This window comes from Rhineura floridana, chromosome 3 (assembly GCF_030035675.1).
Source record: "Rhineura floridana isolate rRhiFlo1 chromosome 3, rRhiFlo1.hap2, whole genome shotgun sequence".
Taxonomy (NCBI): Eukaryota; Metazoa; Chordata; class Lepidosauria; order Squamata; family Rhineuridae; genus Rhineura; species Rhineura floridana.
In genome coordinates, this window is record NC_084482.1 from 38,718,349 (window position 1) to 38,740,469 (window position 22,121).

The 22,121-nt window shown below is 47.4% G+C and overlaps 1 protein-coding gene across 6 annotated transcripts in view; it reads left to right on the forward strand.

The window, feature by feature from the left end:
- The first annotated feature begins 12,232 nt into the window (after positions 1 to 12,232).
- The window catches only part of RHBDL3 (rhomboid like 3), a 196,510-nt gene continuing 186,621 nt past the window's right edge, over positions 12,233 to 22,121 (forward strand). For 4 of the 6 annotated variants that reach the window (XM_061615377.1, XM_061615380.1, XM_061615379.1 and 1 more), the window contains exon 1: positions 12,233 to 12,365. In XM_061615377.1, coding sequence (XP_061471361.1) covers positions 12,240 to 12,365 — 126 coding nt within the window. In that variant the 5' untranslated portion in view covers positions 12,233 to 12,239. Of the gene's footprint in view, positions 12,366 to 16,286; positions 16,434 to 22,121 lie in introns of all 6 variants that reach the window. The other 2 variants (XM_061615375.1, XM_061615378.1) reach the window with 1 other exon arrangement.

The following is a 22,121-nucleotide window of genomic DNA, read 5'->3' on the forward strand; positions in this document are numbered from 1 at the left end:
TTTTTAAAAAAACTTACATTGCTTTTATAAGACACTTTGAGGTTGTTTGCATCACTAGGTGGGGCATAAATCCTATGAATGAATAAATTACAGTTGCCATCTTTTATTTCTTTGCAGCTAGATAATTTTTGACCCTGGACTTAATGGTCTTATGGGAAGCTTCCCTATTCCTTCAGTTGTGAAGCACACAGTTAAGATTTATCTCTCCCTTCCCCCCCATCCCATGCTTTACAACTCCTTCTACATTCCTGATGTTTTTTTTGGGGGGGGGGGACACAGTTTCAGAACTTTTTTTTGTTTTTTAAATACCTACTCAAGAGCATGTGTGTGCAGATTCACATTTCAAAATCACATTAAATCATAGCAGCATCATGGCTATAGGAATAAACTGGGGTTTGCTTCGACCACCCCAGTACTAAATGCATTTACTTGGAAACAAGTACTATTTTGTTACAGAAAAGGACAATATTCTTTTGAAGTAAAAATAATGAAATAAGCATCTGTCACCAGGTACATGCCAGGCCAGCTGTCTCTCTGACTTTAATTTTTTCAAAAATAAGAGGAGAGGATGCTGTGACAGCCAATATCAGCCCCCGCATGCTAATGCTGGCCAAGGTGCTTTTGTGGGTCCTGTTTGTCACAGCCTCAAAAAATCTGCCACTCTCTGTGTGGCTGTTTGGGGGCCCTGGCCTCTGAAGTTCAGCCTTAGTTGTACCTCCACTCCCAGGCTTTTAACATGTTAATGGCAGATCAAAACTCGGCATGTGTTGTTTTTACTATCCCCTCCATAGAGGGAAGCTGCAGTACCCATCCCACAATTCTAATAAGTGCCATTCGTTTTTGACAACTACCGACCGATTGCAAATACCCCCTTTTTAGGGAACGTGATTGAGAGTGTTGTGGCGCAGCAGTTGCAAGTACTCTTGGATGAAACAGATTATCTTGACCCATCCCAGTCTGGGTTCAGGCCTGGTTATGGGACTGAATCGGCCTTGGTCGCCCTGATGGATGACCTTTATCGGGAGAAGGACAGGGGGAGTGTGACCCTGTTATTCTTGATCTCTCAGAGGCTTTTGATACCATTGATCATGGGATCCTTCTGGGCCAACTTGGTGAGATGGGTATTGGAGGCACTGTTTTACAGTGGTTCTGATCCTATCTCCAGGGTCGCCCTCAGAGAATAGCATTGGGTGACTATCTTTTGGCCCCCTGGCAGTTGTGCTGTGGGGTGCTGCAGGGTATCATCTTGTCCCCCATGCTGTTTAACATCTATATGAAGCCCTTGGGAGCAGTCATCAGGAGGTGTGGGGTGAGGTGTCAGCAGTATGCTGATGATACCCAGCTCTATTTCTCCGTAACCTCTGAATCAGGAGAGGCCGTGCAAGCCCTGGACCACTGCCTGGACTCGGTGGTGGGCTGGATGAGGGCCAATAAACTGAGTCTGAATCCTAGCAAGATGGAGGCACTGTGGGTTGGTGGTTCCCGAGTTCAGATAATTGGTCAGTTGCCTGCTTTGGATGGGTATACTCATTCAAGCTGCTCCTACTAGGTTTTACAGCAAAAAGGAGCAGAGTTTGACTAATGTCATGTCCCCCCGTTTTCAGAAGAGAGGTGTAGGTGCACTGGAATTGGCAGAACAGTGAGTGTGTCTTTACCCTGTGATAATGCTTCTTGCATGGAGCCCGTATCACAGATATCTATGCAATGCCAAATTTGTAAACAATTGCATGACCATTTGCATGAGCACCCTAAAAAATACAGAAGCCTCCATTGGTGGGACCTGTGAGCTCTCAATCACAACACCTTTTATAAAATATTTTGAGATAACGTTTGGAAAGCTGGAAAGAAGAGAAGCGTGATATGCAGCTTTCAGCAAGGTTGTGGAGTAAGGAAGGGTAGCCATAACTGTGTAACCTGAAAGTGACAGTCGTACAACTACAGCCCACACCACACTTTAAAAAGACTATGAATCCATTATCTACCTCATATTTTCTCAGGTACAAAGCAAAATATCTCACTATGTCTGCTCAGTGTTGTTCTGCACCAAGCGTACTTCCTGCACAAAGTATTTATAGAGTATGTATTACAAATGGGAAGCAAAAGCATACTAGCTTATACAAAATAAAACAAAGCTGGTGATTCTCACAAGTAGAGACCCTGTGCTGTCTTGCTTAGATGACAGGAAGGGATGCTCTTTGGGAGGACAGATATATCAGTGACTATTAGCCATGATAATTAAATAGATCCTCCAAGTACAGAGGTAGTATTCACTAATAGGCAAAAAACCTTGTGGTTTAAGAATGTACCTATAGCCCACAGATATTTCTATCAAACTTTAAAAAGCAGGGAAATTGGGCAGCTATAGTGAATGCAGCAGGAGAGCAGGAGACCTCACCTCCTCTCTGAGATATTCTACTGCCCTACAAATTTGTCAAAATGCAAACCAGCGGCATCACTAGCGGGAGTGCAGGGGGGTGCGGACCTCTGGTACGCGCCCTCCCAGGGGCATGGACGAGGTGGCTGGGCTTGCGTGCGCGCGTGTGTGCCGGGCAACGGCGTGGGGCAGGGCGGCTGTGGGTGTCATCCCCGTCATGGTGACACCCGGGTGAGGGCCGCACCCTCCGCACCCTGGTAGTGACGCCCCTGATGCAAACACAATTTGGGTTGGTCTTTCACACTCCAATCCACTTTCCAGTCCACTTGGAAATGAGCTTATGGGAAACAGGAAAATGGCATGGGGGGCATTTTCAATTTAACATTGCAGAATGTGAAAGATCCTTGCTGACTATAGTATACAGCCACAAGAGTGGCTGTATAATACATCTGGCTACCAGCTTTGTGTTCTGTTTGCAAGCTCCCAGAGTCATCTGACTGACCCAGAGCTGGGGACAGGATACTGGACTAGATGGACCTTTCATTCAACCCAGCAGAGCTCTCATGTTCATATGAAATATGGAAAAGAGATTAGGTTGACAAACTTCGTTTGGGGTTATATGATAGGACAATGATATATAACTAACTAAGGGTTAGGTAAAGGATTCCCAACTGAAGAAAGAAATCAATTCAGTTCATGCACAGTACTGACATTTTTTATCATTTGGAAACTAATGCTGATTCATAAACCAGAGGACTTTTATTCTCTCCATAGTCAAAGCTGAGGTTATCATATTTGGACACATAATGAGAAGACATGATTCACTAGAAAATATAATAATGCTGGGAAAAACAGAAGGGAGTAGAAAAAGAAGACCAAACAAGAGATAGATCGATTCCGTAAAGGAGCCACAGATCTGAACTTACAAGATCTGAACAGGGTGGTTCATGACAGATACTCTTGGAGGTCGCCGTTTCATAGGGTCACCATAAGTCGTAATCGACTTGAAGGCACATAGTAACAACAATAGTCAAAGCATCCCTCAAATTTATAATCCAAGTGACAAATGGCCTTAATGGTTGATATCAAAATAGCAACAAACTACTATGAGACAGCATTTTGAAATAATAACAAAAATGATAATATGAAGCAACAAACCAAAAACTTAATAACAGATTGACATGTTTTCTTGTGCTCACTTAAACAGTGATAAAAATGTGTGTGTGTGTGGGAGAAGGAGTAGCAATGATATTGTTGATCTTTCCATCCCCAGTTAAACTGGCTGCACCGCTTTGGAGGAACTAGTTTGAATTCAAAAACTGTTATTCAGCTTTTGATAAAACTGCAGTGAGAGGGAGCAGTGCAGGTGTCTACATAAGCAAACATGGAGTTCATAAAGCTACATGGCCATGTTTGCAGTGTGATAATAAAACTAATCTTTGCAGCTCAGAAAGTGGCAGCTGTTTCAGGGATCTTTTGTTTTTTAAGCAGAACAAGTTTTTAGCTCTCGTAATTAAATTAAAACATGAGAACAGGCAAGTAACTTAAAGGGGGGAGCATCCCACAGTCCATGCTTCCATTCCATACCTCTGTCTCTTATGCATCTGTTGTTGAGTTGCATCCCATGAGCATAGCCAATGTCAGGGATCAGCAGGGTCAGGCACTTGCCAAAGGCCCTCTGGACCTTGCGTGTGCCCTCTTCACCTAGTTCCCCTGCTTCTTGCTGTGGTCCACACAACAATAGTGGTGAGGAGGCGGAGCAGTAGATGCCACAGCCTGCTTCCCCATTGGCTTTCTGCCTGGCAATCCAACATGTAACAGGAATGAAAAGGAGGAGCAACAGCAGCTGGTGATAATGGCAGTGAGGGTGTAGAGTCACTGACAGAGGGGGCCCATGGAGGCTGTCTTGCCCAAAGACCCTTCAAACTCTGGAGCCAGCACTACTCATCAATTCCCCTCCCCACCACCCATTTCCCATTGCCTTAGGCTATGTACACCTGCCCACTCTGTCTGCATTCACTGGGCTCCCACTGTTGGTTTGGGAAGCAACGTACACACAACATTAGCCACAAATCCATATCTAGCCTGTTGTTTCTTATGAAATGGCTGCATTTTGGCACGTTTCCCCCCCCCCAACTCAGCTTCGATCTGAATTGAGAAAATGGGCAACCTAATTGTGTTGTAAGCTGGCAATGCTTAGACAGCCAACATTTCATCCACAGTCTATCATGAAAATCTTTTTTTTTTTTACACTGTGAGCAGCGCTAAGAAGACAACCCAGACTTTCCCCTTCTTCCTCCCTGGTTAATCCTTCCACCCCCACTCCTGCCAAATAACACACAGGAATGGCTAGGGCTGGTGAGTGATGGTAACCAGCTGAAGTGAGGGGCTGCAAAAGGGATGGGTCAAATTTTGTTTTTTCCGCCCCAACAAAATTTATATACTGCTTGATGGTAAAAAAAAAAATCTCTAAGCAGTTTACAATGGAAACATACCATGGAAACCGATAAAAAGTGTGAGTCTTGGATGCAAACGGAAGACAGCCATCCACATCAGCTACAACTACTGCAATTGTTCTTGTCTCCATTAAGTTACCAGCATACCTCTCTTTTGTTCTTTGAATTTGTTAGCCTTCCCTTTCTGAAGGCCTGGGATAGGTAACAATATAAGTTGCGCAGGGTGCAGTGGGGGAATTACAAATCAATTAAAGTTATGATAGCCCGCTTCAAAGCTGAAGGACAATGATCTATGCTGTGAAATCTCCTGACGTGGCAGGGCGACAGGACAGCCACAGCTCTTTCTGCCTGTTCCCTCCCTGACCATGTTACTTGTCCTCTCTCCTGCTTGCTCCTGTGTGGCATACCTGGAACCCCGATCAATTCAAGCAAGTTCAGAGATCCTACTACAGCATTCCCAGATGCTGCTGAACTACAGCTCCTATTGCCCCTGACTGCTTCTGGCTATGCTGGCTGGGGCTGATAGGACTTGGGAGTGCAACAACATCTGGGAGGGCCACAGTTTATTATTATTATTGTTGTTATTACCCCGCCTTTCGGCCAAAGGCCCTAAAGGCGGCTTACAAAAAACCCACAAATATAAAAATACAATATAAAATACATCAATAAAACAATACAATTTACAAAATACAATTTACAAAAGTTAAATAACTGCTCTTAGGCGAACAGTGTAAAATGCACGACACATGAGGGAAAAGGGACAAGGAAGAACAAGGAGAAAAGCATGCTCAGGCACCAGTTCTTAAATTACAGTTCTTATCATGACCAGCTGGAAGCAGGGAGCCTGATAGCATGGTGGCTACTGGGGAGGGCAAGGACAGCTAGTCGCTCAGCAGAGGCGATGAAACAGCTCCTGGATCAGCTTTGGCATGGAAACAAAACACATCTTTGCTGCTGAAGCCACGAGGCATCCTGGCGAGCACGTTGCCAGTTAGCATCTTTACTGGCCCCCTCTCTCCCAATGCCACAATACAGGATGCCTGTATTTGCAGGATGCAGTCCTGGAGGAGTTGTGCAGATTTATGGCCTCTGCAGACCAGCGTCTTTGGCACCAGGCTCCCATCTGCATGTGGTATATCTTGTCGCAATATGTCAGGTTGGCTCGATGGTCTCCTGAAGTCATTGTATACTTCCTTTTTATTCCATCTAGAGAGGCCACTGTCTCCTAATTCTCCTCCATGACTTTCCTGTGCAGAGCTCTTTGGCCGGGATCCAGCAGGGCCCACTCCTCCTCCGTGAAGTACACGGCCACCTCCTTAAAGGTCACCAGACCCTGGAAGGGCAACGGATCCTGATGGAGCTGCTCTTTCCTCTCTATCCCAGAGAAGAGACAGTCCAGACCGTGCCTCTGAGGCCACGGCGCTGCCTGAGAGGGAGGCCACCCCTAAATTACAGACAACAGCAGAGTGAGGAGAGGGTGGACCACAATTCCAGGAGGGAACGGGAAGGAGAATCTGTGGCTGCCTTATCCTCTGTTGCACCATCAGGACATTTAAGAGGGAGTGAATGTTCTTAGGGGAAGGGCCGTAGCTCAGTGGTTGAGTATCTGCCTTGCAAGCAGAAGGTCCCAGGTTCAAACCTTGGCATCTCCAGGTAGGGCTGGGAGAGATTCCTGCCTGAAACCCTGGAGAGCCTCTGCCAGGCAGTGTAGACAGTACTGAGCTAGATGGACCAATGGTATAAGGCAGCTTCCTCTGTTCCTCTAGCTTTGAACGCAACTAAAAGCATGTCAGTAACTAACTGCCTTCCCTGCAGAAGCCAGCTGGTAGATGCTTCTGAAAGATGCTCAGGGGTGTGTGTGTGAATTTGTTGGGCAGGGATGGCCCAAGTCTGTGTGGCGCCTGACGCAGAAAATGTTATGTTGCACACACATCCCAGCCACTATAAAAACAGAATGTAATAATGTTTTTTAAAAAACACCCAGAATGTAATAAATGTAGCAAATTTGAGGGCTCTGTTATAAGGTGACAATTTACCTTTTAACCAAGCCTTCAAATGTATTATTTATTTATTAGATGGTTATCCTGCCCTTCCTCCTAGCAGGAGCCCAAGGCGGCAAGCAGCTCCTGAGCCACTTGCTGACTCTTGAATTCTACAGCTCACAAGATTCCTTTTCTTTCTCTACAGCCCCGTTGAGTGTTGTCTGACTGTGGTGTACAGATGGCATTAAAAAGATGCCCTTGGCTGAGTTTTTAAAATGTTTTCTACTCCAAAAGAGGCTAACAACAAAATAATAAAACACCAATGTCCCGATTCCTTGGATGAGTTTCAGTTGGTGCAGCTTGAGGACGTTGACAAGGTGTTTGGACAGGTTCGTGGAACCACTTCTGTGCTGGATCCTTGCCCTTCTTGGCTAATAAAAGCTAGCAGGGATGGAACAGCCAGCTGGGCCAGGGAGGTGATTAATGCCTCTCTGTGAGAGGGAGTGGTCCCTGGCCACCTGAAAGAGGTGGTAGTGAGACCACTCCTGAAGAAACCCTCCCTGGACCCAGAAAATCTTAATAACTATAGGCCGGTAGCAAATGTTCCATTCCTGGGCAAGGTCCTTGAACGAGTGGTTGCAGGCCAGCTCCAGACACTCTTGGATGAGACCGATTATCAGATCATTATCTGGATCCATTTCAGTTGGGTTTCAGGCCTGGTTTTGGCACAGAAACAGCCTTGGTCGCCCTGTATGATGACCTTTGTCGGGAGAGAGACAGCGGGAGTGTGACTCTGCTGATTCTCCTTGATTTCTCAGCAGCTTTCGATACCATCGACCATGGTATCCTTCTGGGAAGACTGGCTGAGTTGGGAGTGGGAGGTACTGCATGGCGGTGGTTCAGCTTCTACTTGGCAGGTCGCCTTCAGAAGGTGGTGCTTGGGGAACATTGCTCGGCACCCTGGACTCTCCAGTATGGGGTTCTGCAGGGGTCAGTCCCCCATGCTGTTCAACATCTACATGAAACCGTTGGGTGCGGTCATCCGGAGCTTTGGAGTGCATTGCCATCAGTATGCTGATGACACACAGCTCTATTTCTCCTTTTCATCTTCTTCAGGTGAGGCTGTCAATGTGCTGAACCAGTGCCTGGCTGTGACAATGGACTGGATGAGGGCTAATAAACTGAGGCTCAATCCAGACAAGACTGAGATGCTGCTAGTGGGTGGTTCTTCTGACCGGATGGTGGATGTCCAACCTGTCCTGGATGGGGTTGCACTCCCCCTGAAGGAGCAGGTTCGTAGCTAGAATCATCTCTGTCACTTGAGGCTCAGGTAGCCTCAGTGGCACGGAGTGCCTTCTACCAGCTTCGGTTGGTGGCCCAACTACGTCCCTATCTGGACAGGGATAACCTGGCTTCAGTTGTCCATGCTCTGGTAACCTCCAAATTAGATTACTGCAATGCACTCTATGTGGGGTTGCCTTTGAAGATGGTTCGGAAACTGCAGCTTGTGCAAAATGCAGCGGCCAGACTGGTAACAGGGACCAGACAGTCCGAACATATAAAACCGATTCTGGCCTGCTTGCACTGGCTGCCTGTATGTTTCCGAGCTCGATTCAAGGTGCTGGTTTTGACCTATAAAGCCTTACACGGCTTGGGACCACAATACCTGATGGAACGCCTCTCTCGATATAAACCCACCTGTACACTACATTCAAGATCAAAGGCCCTCCTCTGGGTGCCTACTCCAAGGGAAGCTCGGAGGATGGCAACAAGGGAGAGGGCCTTCTCAGTGGTGGCCCCCAAATTATGGAATGATCTCCCTGATGAGGTGCGACTGGCGCCAACACTATTATCTGTTCGGCGCCAGGTCAAGCCTTTCCTCTTCTCCCAGGCATTTTAGCATGTGTTTTATATTGTTTTAAATGTTTAAATTGTGTTTTAATTTTTTTTAAAAAAAGATGTATTTAAATTGTATTTGTTTTTAGTTACTGTAAACCGCCCAGACAGCTTCAACTATGGGGCGGTATACAAGTATAATTAATTAATTAATTAAAAATAACAAACCCACAACAAAGATCAAACCACAAAGGAACAATTAATGTACAAGTCAAATGCTGGCTGTAAAAAAAAATGTTTGAGGCCAGATGGGCCTCCCATACTGGTCATTCCAAACAGGGCTGGCCCACGATAATTTGTTACTTGAGGCAAAGGTCCCAATGGTGGCCCTCCCCACAGTTCCACATACAGAAACCTACTGGAGTGGTAGTTGAATCTTGCTTCAGTACCAGTGATGGGACATTGTCCCTCACCACATCTGAGGCTAACTTAGGGGGCATAGAGCATAGGTACATAGGCAGCTGTCTTGTACTGAACCAGACCATTGGTCCATCTAGCTTAGTATTGTCTACACTCATTGGCAGTGGCTCTCCAGAGTATCAGGCAGGGAGATTTTCCCAGCTCTACCTCAAGATGCCGGGGATTGAATCTGGGATCTTCTGCATGCAAAGCTGATTCTCTACCACACTGAATTATGGCCTTTCCCACATAGCACAGCCTACACAGCACATGCAGCTTTGACATCCAGCATCTCGCCACTATCCCCCTCCAGCAACTGCCAGATGGCAGGGCCAGCTCTAGTCCCAGTTTATAGCTATAAAGGTTCTCTTCTGAGTGCCTGCCATCTCTCAGATAGTGAAGGAACACAGTGCAAGGTCTTTTGAGATTGATCTGGACAGGTTTATGCCATTGCACAGCTTACTCTGGTAAATAAAAGAACAAGTGATCTCTTGAGTATGTTGGGTCTAAGCTACCAGTGGCAGGGATTTACTATTATTTTATCTAAGGGTGCAATTCTGACATGGGAGTAAGCCCCACTGCCTCAGTGGGACTTCCTTCTGTGAAAACATATATAGGATGAAATTATTAATTGTATATAGAGTTGTATATACAATTGTATATAGCCAATTTTTCAACTACCCTCTGTAATATTAGCTATACTTTTAACACTGGCTGGATCTGCAAACATAAGCAGGATGTACATGTTCCAAGTTCATGCTGTGGAAAATTCCGTGTGGGAAGTGGCTGCAGCAGAGCAGGTCCTTTGTGGGAACAAGGTCCTAAGTTCAGTCACAGGGAATCTCCACGTAGGGTGGGGAAATTAATCCGCCTGAAACCCTAGACTCGGCTGCTGCCAGTCAGTGCAGAGAAAATCCGGAGCCAGATGGACCAAAGGTCTGACCCAGTATAAGGCAGCCAACTTCCTATGTCTCTATGACTTCATCAGAATGAGCTGGGGTTAAAGGCACAAGAGCAAGTTACTTGGAGATCCTGTATATAATTATTTATACAGATAAATGAGTCGGGTTAATGGAGCGGGCTACAGAAACACCAGACGGTTGCAGTTGTTTTCAACTTAGCCAACCTCCCCCCCCCCCCATCCCTCTGGCATCACCCGGCCGCCCCCTTTCTTCCACAGGAAAACCCTCGCAGAAGCCAACGGTACGATCGCGTCCGACGCCTCGCCGCTGGCGCATTGACCACGTGCGCTCTGCAACGCGTCATTCTCCCTATGTAAACAAGAGGGAGGGACTATGCGAAATAAGATCCCGCCCTTTATCGTAACTAAGTGCGACTCCCACGCTAGGTTCGGAATTCAAAACTGTCGGGGAACTAAGGCTGGCGATTCATAAACTTCCTCGTAATAAATCACTTTTGTTCCCACCCCCTCTTTGATGTATGGGGGGGGGGAGAGAAAGAATGAGACTGGGCTCAGGGCCAGGAAGGGCGCGTCCCGACCCGTCCCGTCCGTCTGATCCTGCAGGCAGCCGCAAATCCTCCCGTTAGCAAAGCCACGACGCTTGGATTTAGGAGGAATCCCGGCTGCAGCAGTCTAGCAGACGCTGCTTCCTAAAGACAACCGGGGTGGGGGGACGTGCTTCGCTTGCTCCAACAGGCCGCCTCCAGCTTGCAACGCCTGAGCGGTGAATCCACGTGCTGCTAGATCCTCAGCCAGCTCGGAGCGCAGTTGATCGCTAGGCTGGAGAGCTCATCAGGATCTCCTCCCTTTTCGCTTCTTTGCCCTAGCAATGAACTGATCGTTTTCCCCACCCCTAGGACTCGAAGCAATCGCTGTGGAGTTGCCACTGGATCGGCTGAGCTGACTTCTCCCGTGGAGACGCCGCCGCCGCCTGCTTCTCGAGAAACCGCGGCGAAGACGAAGGGAGTTATCGGCAGGCAACACCGAGCGACGCTTTGGCGTGATCGTCCCGCAAGGTGGTCGCAGAGTTACTGGCTCGTCGGATGTTGGGGCTGTCGTCCTGGTGTGGCAACGCCAGGAGCAGAACATCTACTAAATAACCTTTCTTCGCAAGGTCACCCGAGGAGAAGGCGCTCGTTGCATGCATGCCCTTGCCTTATCTGTGGACTTGCAGCGGTGTGCGGCCAAAGAGAGCGCCCGGCCGGCCATGACGAACCTGATGTTGGCGGCATAACGCGGCGGCCCCGCGCATGTAGCAAGGTGGGCCGATTTGGGCGCCTCCTACCCCATAGCGATCGGCAAGGCGGTGCTGTGTGTGCCCACCTTTTGCCCGGAGCTTGTCCGCGAAGTTGTTGTTGTGCCGGAGATCCTCGGGCCGGTCTTCCCGTACACTGAAGAGCTCGACCCATTAGCCGCCGTGACGCCTGATCTGGTTGGGGCGACTCTCCTTGCTCCCGGCCTCGCTGTCTTCCAAGTGCTTCCCCTGCCCATGAAATCTGTTGGCGCTCCATGGTTTTAATCCCTCAGGATTTGCAAATCGCCCCCCCCGACCTCGTGAGGAAGCAGCAGGACGACCCCCACTTCTGTGAAGAAAAGGAGGAGGCAGCCCTCCTCCCCCGGGATCAGCGCGATGTCTGTGACGCAGCCACAGAAGAAGCGTAGCCGTCGTCCCCTCGCGTGGCGTGGGACTAAGGCGGCGGTGGCGGTGGCGGTAGCAGCAACAGGGGCTCAATGAGGGTTGAACAGAGGTTTAACTAGGGAGGGCTCGCGGGTGAACGCCAATCTCGCGTGGACTAGCAGTGCGGGAGGCACGGGCCGAGTGATAAAGTTTTCCCAAGTTTTTTGGGGGGGCACCAAAGATTTTGTCCCCTCTCGGCCCGAAGTTGGATCCAAGCCACGTCATCATCATGACCATGCCCGCCGGAGAACGCTTCTTGCCCCCTCTCTCGAGGGATATTCCCCTTAAGTGAAAAAAAAACCCCACTCACATAAGCACCCCCGCTCCCGTCTGGCCGCAGGAACCATGGAAGAGGACGCGGGCAGGCTCGGCTGGCGGCTTTGAAAGTTTGCCAAACGCCTTCGAGGTTACTTTTTTTTTCTGGCGGAAAGGGGAGAGATTGGAAGGCGGCGGCGGGGTGGTGGTGGACTTGAGGAGTCAGCTGCTTCCAAGCATGGGAGACAGGTTGTTGCCGGAGCCAACTCGTGCAAATCCTTCTCCTGCTGTGGCCGCCTGCTCCGAAGCAGAAGCGATCGAGGTCCTGGAATCCGAGGATGGCCTGCCTATGGCTGCGGAGGACGTGAGTTTCCTTTAATGTGGCTTTCCCCCGGCCCCCATTCTCCCCAGTCGACTTTAATCGGATCAAGCTATTTAAAAATAAACTTCGGTATTAGAGGGGAAGTTTGATTCTTTCTAGGAAAAGAAAGTCAGAAGAAAATAGGGTTCCCGCCTCCCCGTGTGTTTACTCGGAAGTAAGCCCCAGTCACTTCAGCGGGGCTTACTTGCAAGTAAGTGTGCCCAGGATTGGAGCCTGGTCTTTTTCTTTTTAATCAGTGGTAAATTTAATATGATTATACAGATTATATATATTCTAATAATATTGTGCATATATGTGTATGTGCCATATTTATTCTTTACCTCCAAAAGTGGTAGCACAGCAAATTCTTTCTTAGCCCACATTATTATTATTTTTGCAATCTCCTCCAAATGCTCTGTTGGTAGTTTGCACCAGCGTGAAAGTGTTAACTAGTCATGGTAAAATACACTTCAGAGTAGTCTACAACCAACAAGCTTCTATCAGGAGCTGCTGCTGTTGAACCCTGGTGAGAAGCTGCCAGAAACTGAATGAAAATGTGCAATGAAGGGGAAAGGATATTAGCCCCTAATATCTGGGAATGCTATGATTCCATATGTAGCTCTCGCTTAGCCGCCAAGCACCTTGGATAACCTTGGGCCAATGTTAAATGCTCAGCCTAACCTACCTTGCAGGGTTGCTGTGAGGATAAAATGGGACAATTCCTTGAGTTCCTTGGAAGATGAGTTTGATATGAGTATGAAATAATCATTGGTATCTCATAGAGCCGATGTGGGGAACCTGTCGCCCTCCAGCTGTTGCTGAACTACAAGTCCTGTCATCTGTGGCCATTGGCCATGCTTGCTGATGGGAGTTGTAGTTCAGCAATATTTGGAGGGCCAAAGATTCCCCCACACCTGACTCAGGTGGTGGAAAAACCTGTTGTAACCCCTAACTTCAGTGCTGGATAATTAGTCGTTGGCTGCCACCTACATTACTACTCTCTGCTTTCTGCTGTCAAGCTGTGACTTCCTGCTGAATAATGCAGTGGCACATGAGTGTCCCTAGCCTGCCACCTACATCCAGATGTAGTTGTGGGCACATGGCAGGTGATTTTTGATAATGCACAATGTAATCTGCAAGGACTTAATTCATATTTGAACAAGCTTTGCATGTTCTGTGCCCAGGTATCTCCCAAACGCTTCACATTCCCAGCACATAATGCTTGCCTTTTTGCTGCAAGCTTTTTATGTTATTTTGTTGTCATTGGCTCATTCTTCTCCACATACTTAACCTTCAGTAATTTGGAAATTATTACTGGCAGTAATATACTATTGGGGATAAGAAAACAAGTGCAGTGAGATTTGAAAGAAATTACTGTTCTTCCTAGACATTTCGAGCGATGTTGAGACAAAGTACATTTGGTCTGAATCCCACAGCTTGCTTGGGATGTGACCACATGTACTTTCATTTTCATTAAGTGTGTACTTGGTACTTTCAATGTGAACCTCCAGCCTTGCTAAGCAGCCTAATTTAGTTGTAAGCTTTAATCTCTGAGGAATCTTAAAGCAGTGAACCTTATTAGTTGCCAAGTATTTATTTATTATTATTTGATTTATATCCCACCCTTCCTCCCAGCAGTACAGCGTCTTTCTTTGAGAATGCATCCCCCTTCATCTCCATCTGACTGTTTGGTGGAAGATTTAGGGGTGCTTTATATTGCTCTTAATCTGTAACTGTTGCAAGATCAATCGCTAAATGGTAACTAGAGTGCTTGGGTCTCTGGGATGGCACTTTCTGCCATCTAAGCACTTTTAGAGCAAATGGCCCTGTGGCAATGACAGCAATTCCCTGAGCGTTCCTCCTGTTTGGTTTCTAATTTAGCCTAGTCTTGATTGCAATTATTTCTTTCTGAAGACTGGTGTAAAGGAAAGCCAAGTATTCAAGTTACTGACGCTTGAATAACTCATAAGAGAGCCTGTGTCATATTTCATAATGCTTTGTGTTGTTTTGCATGCAAAGATATCTAATTCTCTAGTACCTTTCGTGGCTGAATTTGGGGAGCTGGAATGCACTTGCAGATCATCTAGTTCAGGGTATGAGGAACCTGTTGCCCTCCAGATGTTGCTGGATTACAAGTCCCATCATCCTTTACCATTGGCCATGCTGGCAGGGGGTGATGTGTATTGGAATTGAACATTCGGTGATCTATAGGCTTCCCATCCCTGCTCTAGTCCAGTTAGCTTCAAGGAACTGTGGGGTTCCTTTGGAAACAACTAAATAAAGTGTTCCTCAATGAGAAGATCAGCAATGGCAGATAAGCATCCCTGGAAAGAACAGCTTGGCCATCAGTTTCTTTCCCTGCAGTGTGCAGCCAGTTGCTGTCCATATACTAAGAATACATGTACACATGTATACAGAATGGTGTGGAGTGATTCTAAGGCCAATGAGGCCTACCCAACACTCCACATGAACTGAGCAGGTGCCCGAGAACATTCCCTTGCATTGTCTACAACATGCAGGGGTTCCTCTGTAGATAACATTGATGTGGAAAGAGTTCTGTGAAGGCAGAAGGTTTGGAAACCATGGATGTACTCCAAGCCTACGGCAGGATCATCCATATGCACTCACCTATATCCACACTAACACCTGTGCACATCAGAACAGGAGCAAACATAGTGTCCTATTGAGAGGCGCCTGTTCAGTTAAAGAAATGTGCTATGTCCACTCCAGTTTAGGGCATATCTACACTACACATATAATCTGTAATCTTGGGGTACATTCTGCACTGCTTTCAGAGTGATCCTATATATGTATGTTCCAATGTAAGTCCCACTGAACTGAGTGGGGCTTATTCCCTGGTAAGTAAGTAAGGACTGCTACCTTAGTTTCATACTAGCAGAACTGGTGTAATGCATTCACAGAAGTTAGTGTAACTATTGTGCCATCTCCTAAAATTCTCCTGGGAATAGTAGTTGTCTAAGGTTGCTGAAAGTTCTGTGTGAAAGGCCTGTTGCTTCTTCATAGAGCTACACTCCCCAGGGTTCCTTGGACAGGAGCCATGCCACTTTGGAAGGTTACACAGTTAAAAGCAACCATTGGCACAGTTATAGTGTAGTTTTACCCTGAGAATTCTCAAACAACTCCAAACACACACGCCCACTTTGGATGATGAGTGAAGAAATACCACACAACCAGGTATCATCTCTTGACACTGGACAGAGTTTATTGGGTTTCTTCATGAACTTTTGGGGGGCAGCATGCTCTCTCATATCCAGCCAACGCCATCCCTGAATCTTTTGGGCCCTGGTGATCGGACACTGGAATCTGAATCTATGACCTACTTCTTAGTCCTGTGCTGAATGGAAGTGATGATGGCTCTCATTCCATCAGCTGGTCCTTCCAGTGCACTTTGCCATCATGTGTAGACTATGACAACTTGCCGTGCTGTCCATTTCTATTTTTTTCACCCTAAATCAGGGATGAGGAACCTGTGTGACCTTCCCAGATGTTGCTGGACCACAACTCCCATCATTCCTGACTATTGGCCCATGCTGGTTGGAACTGATAGGAGTTGGAGACCAACAGCATCTGGAGAGCTGTGTTGATTCCCCATCACTGTACTAAATACTTCTAGCAGTAATGTGAGAAATAGCCTCCTTCCTTGAACATCTCAGATACCTTCTCTTCCTCCCACCCATGGCTTTTCCACACTCGCAGCTTGTGAGAAAAGAAATCTGGTCTTGCAACCCCTATCTTGATTGTTTGTGTGTGTTGCAATGGTTGTATATACACCCAGTGGGCAACTAACCGATAAGTAGTTGACATCTTTTGTTAGTGCTTAAGTTAGCTGGTGATAGTGTGCCAAAGAGCAGGTCTTTCTTGCCTGTTTCCTATCCATACATCCCATTACCGCCTGCTTTGTAGAATCATAGGGCTGGAAGGAACCAAAATCCATCTACTCCAACCTGCTGCCCAAAGACAAAGCTGCCAAGCCAACAACCCCACACAGATCATCCTTTGCTGTCCAGAACGCAGTGTGACTCGAGCAGAGGGCAGAAGCATGTCAGAAAGGTATGTGCAGAGGAAGTAGCTCTGAGTGAAGTAGTTTTGCTTCCTAATATAGTGAGATGCATGAGCAGTGATGTGTTCTCATGCTGAGTGGGAAATGCAGTTGTCTGGGTGGTCTGGAGTTGCTGCAGGTGGAGATGAGGGGAACAGGCTGAGGCTGGCTGCACGATGGTTCCCCCTGGCTGAATGGCGGTTTCATCATGGGGAGTGGGATGGCAGTCGTATTGAATGTGTCAGTGACATGCAGCTGTTACCGTGCACCTTCTGCATGGGGGAATCTATCCACCCAATGTGGTGGGGGTGCCTTGTACTCTTTTCTGGGTGGATGTCAGCACATAGAGCCCTGACCGTGAGGGCTAGGACGAAAGTTGGATTAAGTGCTGGAGAACATCAGCAGAAGGAGGGGAACCTTTGGAGGCAAAAATCAATGGCAAGCCATCTGAGGGGAGTGGAAATGGGGCTAGAACAAAGATGCTGAAGGGCAAGCTGGCAGACTGGGAGGGGGACAGGTATGTGGGAAAGAGAATGGGTGGAAAGGCAGATGGGGACTTCTGGATCAAACCAAGGCACTACCAAAGCAGAACTAGCATATGGCTGTTGCCCATGTAAAGAAATGGGCCTAACCTGGAAGTATTTATAACCAGGCCAGGTAAGAAGGAACCAATGAGCTGCCTGGAGAGGTGGGGGGGAGGAGCCATGTTAGGACATTGCCCCTTCTTCCTCCAGTGTACAGCTATGAGTGACTACAAGGCACCACTGGAGACTGGGTCTTAAGTCTCTATTGCCATGAGTTAAAAACGACAGATAAATTATATAGATCGTTCTTGAGGATGTTTGTGAAGACATATTTCTCTGTATTTATATGGCATGTCCAGAGCTTCGAAGATTTTGCAGTATTAACTGGAGCCACTCAGAAGCTGTCTTAGAGAGGAAGAAGCAACATTCTGGATAGGGAGTTACTGGCTCAGAGAGACAGGCAACCCTAGGGCGGGTGAGGAACTTTTTTCAGCCTAACAGCTCATAAGCAACCTTCCAGGGGGCCACATGCCAGTGGTGGGCGGAGCAACAGATCTGACTCTTGATCTTTGTGCAGTAGGCTACAGTCTAGCCATGCAAAGTCACCTCTCTCCATCCAGGCAAGGAAAAGGCTTTGTGACAGTTCAAGGACACGTTCTAGCCAGGCAAAAGAATTGGAGGAGGGAGCAGAGCAGGGCTGGTGAGGGACGTTGCCTGGGGAGAGTCCCAAGGCCAAATAGAAAGATCTGGAGGGCCACTTTGGATACCTGGGCCTGAGGTTTCCCATCCCTGCTCTAGGACTAGGAGAGAGAGATGGAAGTTTCTGTAGGTGACATTGTTCTCTCAAGAACGACGAGTCCCAGAGGTCCTTAATTCCTTTTAGCATACTCTGTGTACAGACCAGCCAACCAAGTGTGATAGCAGGAGAGGGGGACAAGCACCATAATATCTTGGGACATTGAGATCCTGAGGACGTGGTAGCCCATGCTGCTGATAGGATTTACAGGCCCCCAGAACATATGTGAGACAGTGCGTTAGGCCTTAGATCCCATAGACAGGGAACAGCATCGAAGTCTGGGAATGGGGGAACCTACAGCCTTCCAGATGTTGGTGGACTCCCAGCACAGCCAGTAGTTCAGCAACATCTGGAGGGCTACAGGCTCCCCATCCCTGGTCTAAAGGGCACATGCGTGTAATGAACGTACATACACATCATGCTGCCATTTCTGGCTATAAATGCAAAACCAGACAGCAGAAATGTAAAGAGCTGAAACAGAGGGGACTCAAGCACCTAAAGGACTCCGATCCTCCAGTTTTTTCAAAAGGACTAGGGCTTTGGGAAGGGTGAAGGGGCATAGGGGCCCAGTTTACAAGCTTTGTTCTGAGCCCAGAAAGAAAGAAAGGTTGGGCGCTGACTGGAATCTCTTTCTGTTGCCTTGGTCCCTGCATAGGGCAAGATCCGCGAGAAGTCCAGAATCCACACTTAAAGGGAATGTGGTGACTAGGTAAAGGAGGCTTTATACAAAGCCACAGGGGGAAGTATCAGATTCCTTAGTGCTTGTAACCCCTTCTTAATATTTAAATACTTTTGTCTTGCTGGATTTCTTTCCCAGAGAGTAATAATAAACCTGATATTATTACCTGGGAAAGCTATGTTTAACAATACATGTAATTAGAGAAGAGAAGCCACATTTAATATTACACAAGAGACCGGAACCGCTCGTTCAGAAGCAAACAGGCTTTTAAACCTCCATAATTATAGCCCCCCGAACATCTAGCATTTAAAATGTCTTAGATCTTGTTTTTAACTCCTCCTTGTAATTGTCAGGCCAGCATAGGTGGGTATGTCTCTCTTCTGCCATAAAGCACTTAAAATCAAGTGACTCCTGAGCTACAACAGCTGATTATAGAAAAGTTCTAAACTGGACTGATTCTGCAAAACACTCACCATTAGGGCTGCCAACCGACCAGAAAAAAATTGGCCAGATCTGCTCTTGTACCTTTAGTGGCAGCTTGATTTGCACAAATCAGCCGGTGAAGTTTTTCATAGCATGTGAATAAGCATTATGTTCTACTAACATCTGCAGATCAAGCACTGCTATAGGCACAGCTACAGAGGCTGGTCAGATAGCTGGCAATTGTACTCTGTTTTTGTATTTTTGAGAAATGTGTGAAGTAGTAATGAAAAAAATCAGCATGTACAGAGAATTTTATACTTAGTGGTAGATGACAGCAACTGGCTTCTTTCACATCTGGAATTATGAGGAAGGCTGTTGAGGTGAATGTGTTTATGAACAGATGAAACTGCACCTCTGCTTCCTGGGGGCCATCAAGCCTAGTACAGTCAACTCTTGAGTGGCAGGAGCGTTCTGTGGCTTCTTTCTCACCGTGCTTTCTGGGATCCTCTTTAACTGGAGCTGGCAGCTCAAACCTGGGACCTTCTGCATGCAAAGGATGTGTTCTGCCACGGACTTAGCATCCCTTCCTTCACACCCATAAGCATTCTCTGTACAGGAATACCCCGCTATACGGACCTTCACTTTAAGGACACTCACGGGTATGGACATACTTACAGTAGCACCATTCCCCTGTTTATGTACGCTCGCTTCGCAAGAACGGACACAACCTTTGGTTGTTGCCTGTTCTTTCGGTCCGTGGGGGGGTGGAAAGAGACGCGAATCACCTGGGAGGCGCTATCGCGATCAGCTGGGAGGCGCTATCGCGATCAGCTGGGAGGTGCGATCGTGATCAGCTGAGAGATGCAGCGGCGCAGCAGCAGAGGCTTTAGCGTGGGGCTTTGAGGCTCTGCATGAAGGAGAGGTGACACAGTGGCAGCACAAGTGAAAAAAGGTAGTGCTTCACTTTAAGTACATTTTCGGTTTACGTACTCGCTCTGGACCCATTGCGTACATTAATGTGGGGTATTCCTGTACACATATGCAACAATCCACATTCTTAGTTGTCAAGAGCTGGTCAGAGGATGATATGTTGTTCACTGTTGACCCTGCGCTGACATCTGCTGTGTTTTAGCTCCGCCACCACTGTGGATGTTCAGAGGGTAGTCCTGTACTTACCAGCTCAGCAGGGGCCAGGGGACTGAAAAGGCTGATTAGGTTACACCTGGTCCTATAAAGCAGGTGTGGCCAACCTTTCAGCCCCAAGGGCCACATTGCCACCTTCCAATCCCACCCAGGGGCTATACGCCAGCAGTGGACATGCCCAAAAAGTGAGTGTGGTCACCCCACAGCTGGCATGTACATTGCACGCACACCACAGCACCCATAACATACATAGCAGAGTGCACACCCACAGGGAGACACACACATGGGGTGGAGGTCCTCCCTACCACCTGCTGGTGAGCAGGCAGAGGGAGCAATCTCAATTCTGTGGTGGTGCTGGGATGAACAGGGAGGTTTCAGCCTCTCCGCCAACTCGAGCATCATCACTGGGGTAAACACCCATTTCCAGATTGAATCTGGTGAGATGGGAAGTGAGTGATCTGTTTCTTGATACTTGCATGGATTTTTTTTTTTTGCTGCTGCTGCTGCTGCCAAATCACAGAGGGTTTTTGAGGGTTACCTGAAAAGGCTTGGGGACCAGATGGCCCACAGTTTAGCCATCCCTGCTGAGTCTGGCCTAGTTCCTCAGTCTGATATGCTCTTGTCTCTTCTAGCCTGTGGTCCATTTTGATGGCGCTCTTGTCCTTCTTTGCATCTAGTACTTGATTGGCTACCTATCCACTTCACTGGCTACTCGTCGTGATCGCTATTTTGCCTCCAGTATCGGAGGAATACCAGTTGCTGGGAATCACAAGTGGGGAGAGTGCTGTTGCACACATGTTCTGCTTTTGGGCTTCCCAAAGGCATCTGGTTGGCTATTGTGAGAACAGGGTGCTGGACCTAGTGTGCCTTTGGTCTGATCCAGCTCTCAGGTACTTCTGGACTGGTTTGAGCTTGCTTGCTTCCATGTTGGCAGCCCTGGCATTTACATAACTCCTGGGAAGATAAGATTGATTTAAAACGTTGCATGTCTTTTGAGTAATTGAGGTGATGTACACCATTCGTCTTCAACTTGTCGGTCACACTTGAATCTTAGCTGGGTTGCACAAGTGGCTGTTTAGCTTTAAAAACAATACAAAAGGGGGTTGAGATTTATTAAAGGAGGACAAGATCTCCCTTGTGTTCCACAGGAGATTTTGGGAGGCACAGTTTTTCTTGCCCTTGATCAACAAGCTGTGCCTACAGAAATCCCCTCTTCAGCTGTGGGTGGTGCAAAGAGCCATCCTCCTTGGCATCTGGTCATTCTGGAGGAAAAAGGGGAAAGAGGGGCATATGCAGAAGTTAATTTTAAATTGGGTCCCATGTTGCAGTTTGTGTTGAAGGCAGGTCTCTCGAGTCTGATAAGGTTGAAGATGACTGTGGTGCACAGAGAGGGAAGAGCTAATGTGATTTGCCAAAGGAATGCTCAGTCAGATTCATACGGGTGAGGTAATATAGGTCCTTCCTTTCTTAATTTTAATAGAAAGTGAGATGAGTTTGCTTGCTGGGGGATAAGGTGAGTGTGCTTGTTAAGAAGCAAATTACAAAGTGTATCGATAGTGAGGGCAGTCATAGCAGCAGCACATAGAGAGTAAGAAGGAAACCAGACCATCCTGCTGCAAAGGAAGGTTCTTCAGCCAGAAGGTTAGCTACCAGGGCTGTGGCATCGCTCTCGGGCAGCATCTGGAGTTACATTAAACAGAGCTGGGGTTGAACATTTTTAAATCACTGGACAGATTTATAGTGACAAGTGGGAGTTGTATATTAATGAGTATCACACAGGCAAGAGCTGGATTGCTTCTATGGGTTTCCAGGGACTTCACTCACAAACTCTGGTCTCTTTCAGTTTGCTGAGGTGGCCCTACCATGCGTAGTGAGGTTTGATTGGCTGGTGTTATGTGACCTTTAACAAGAGGTTATCGAGAGTAGACAACATGGTGTTCAGGGTACAATGATAAGGAAAACCCCTGCTGGCTTAAGACCAGCGTTCTCAGTTTGACTCAAAGCCAGGAAACTGGAAGCTAAGGCTCATGCCTTAACAAGACATGCTGTAGTGCAAGACTGATGTAGTGCGATGTTGCAAATTGTCCTTACTTGCAACTAACCTTCCATGTACCTCCACTTGTTCCTTGGTTTT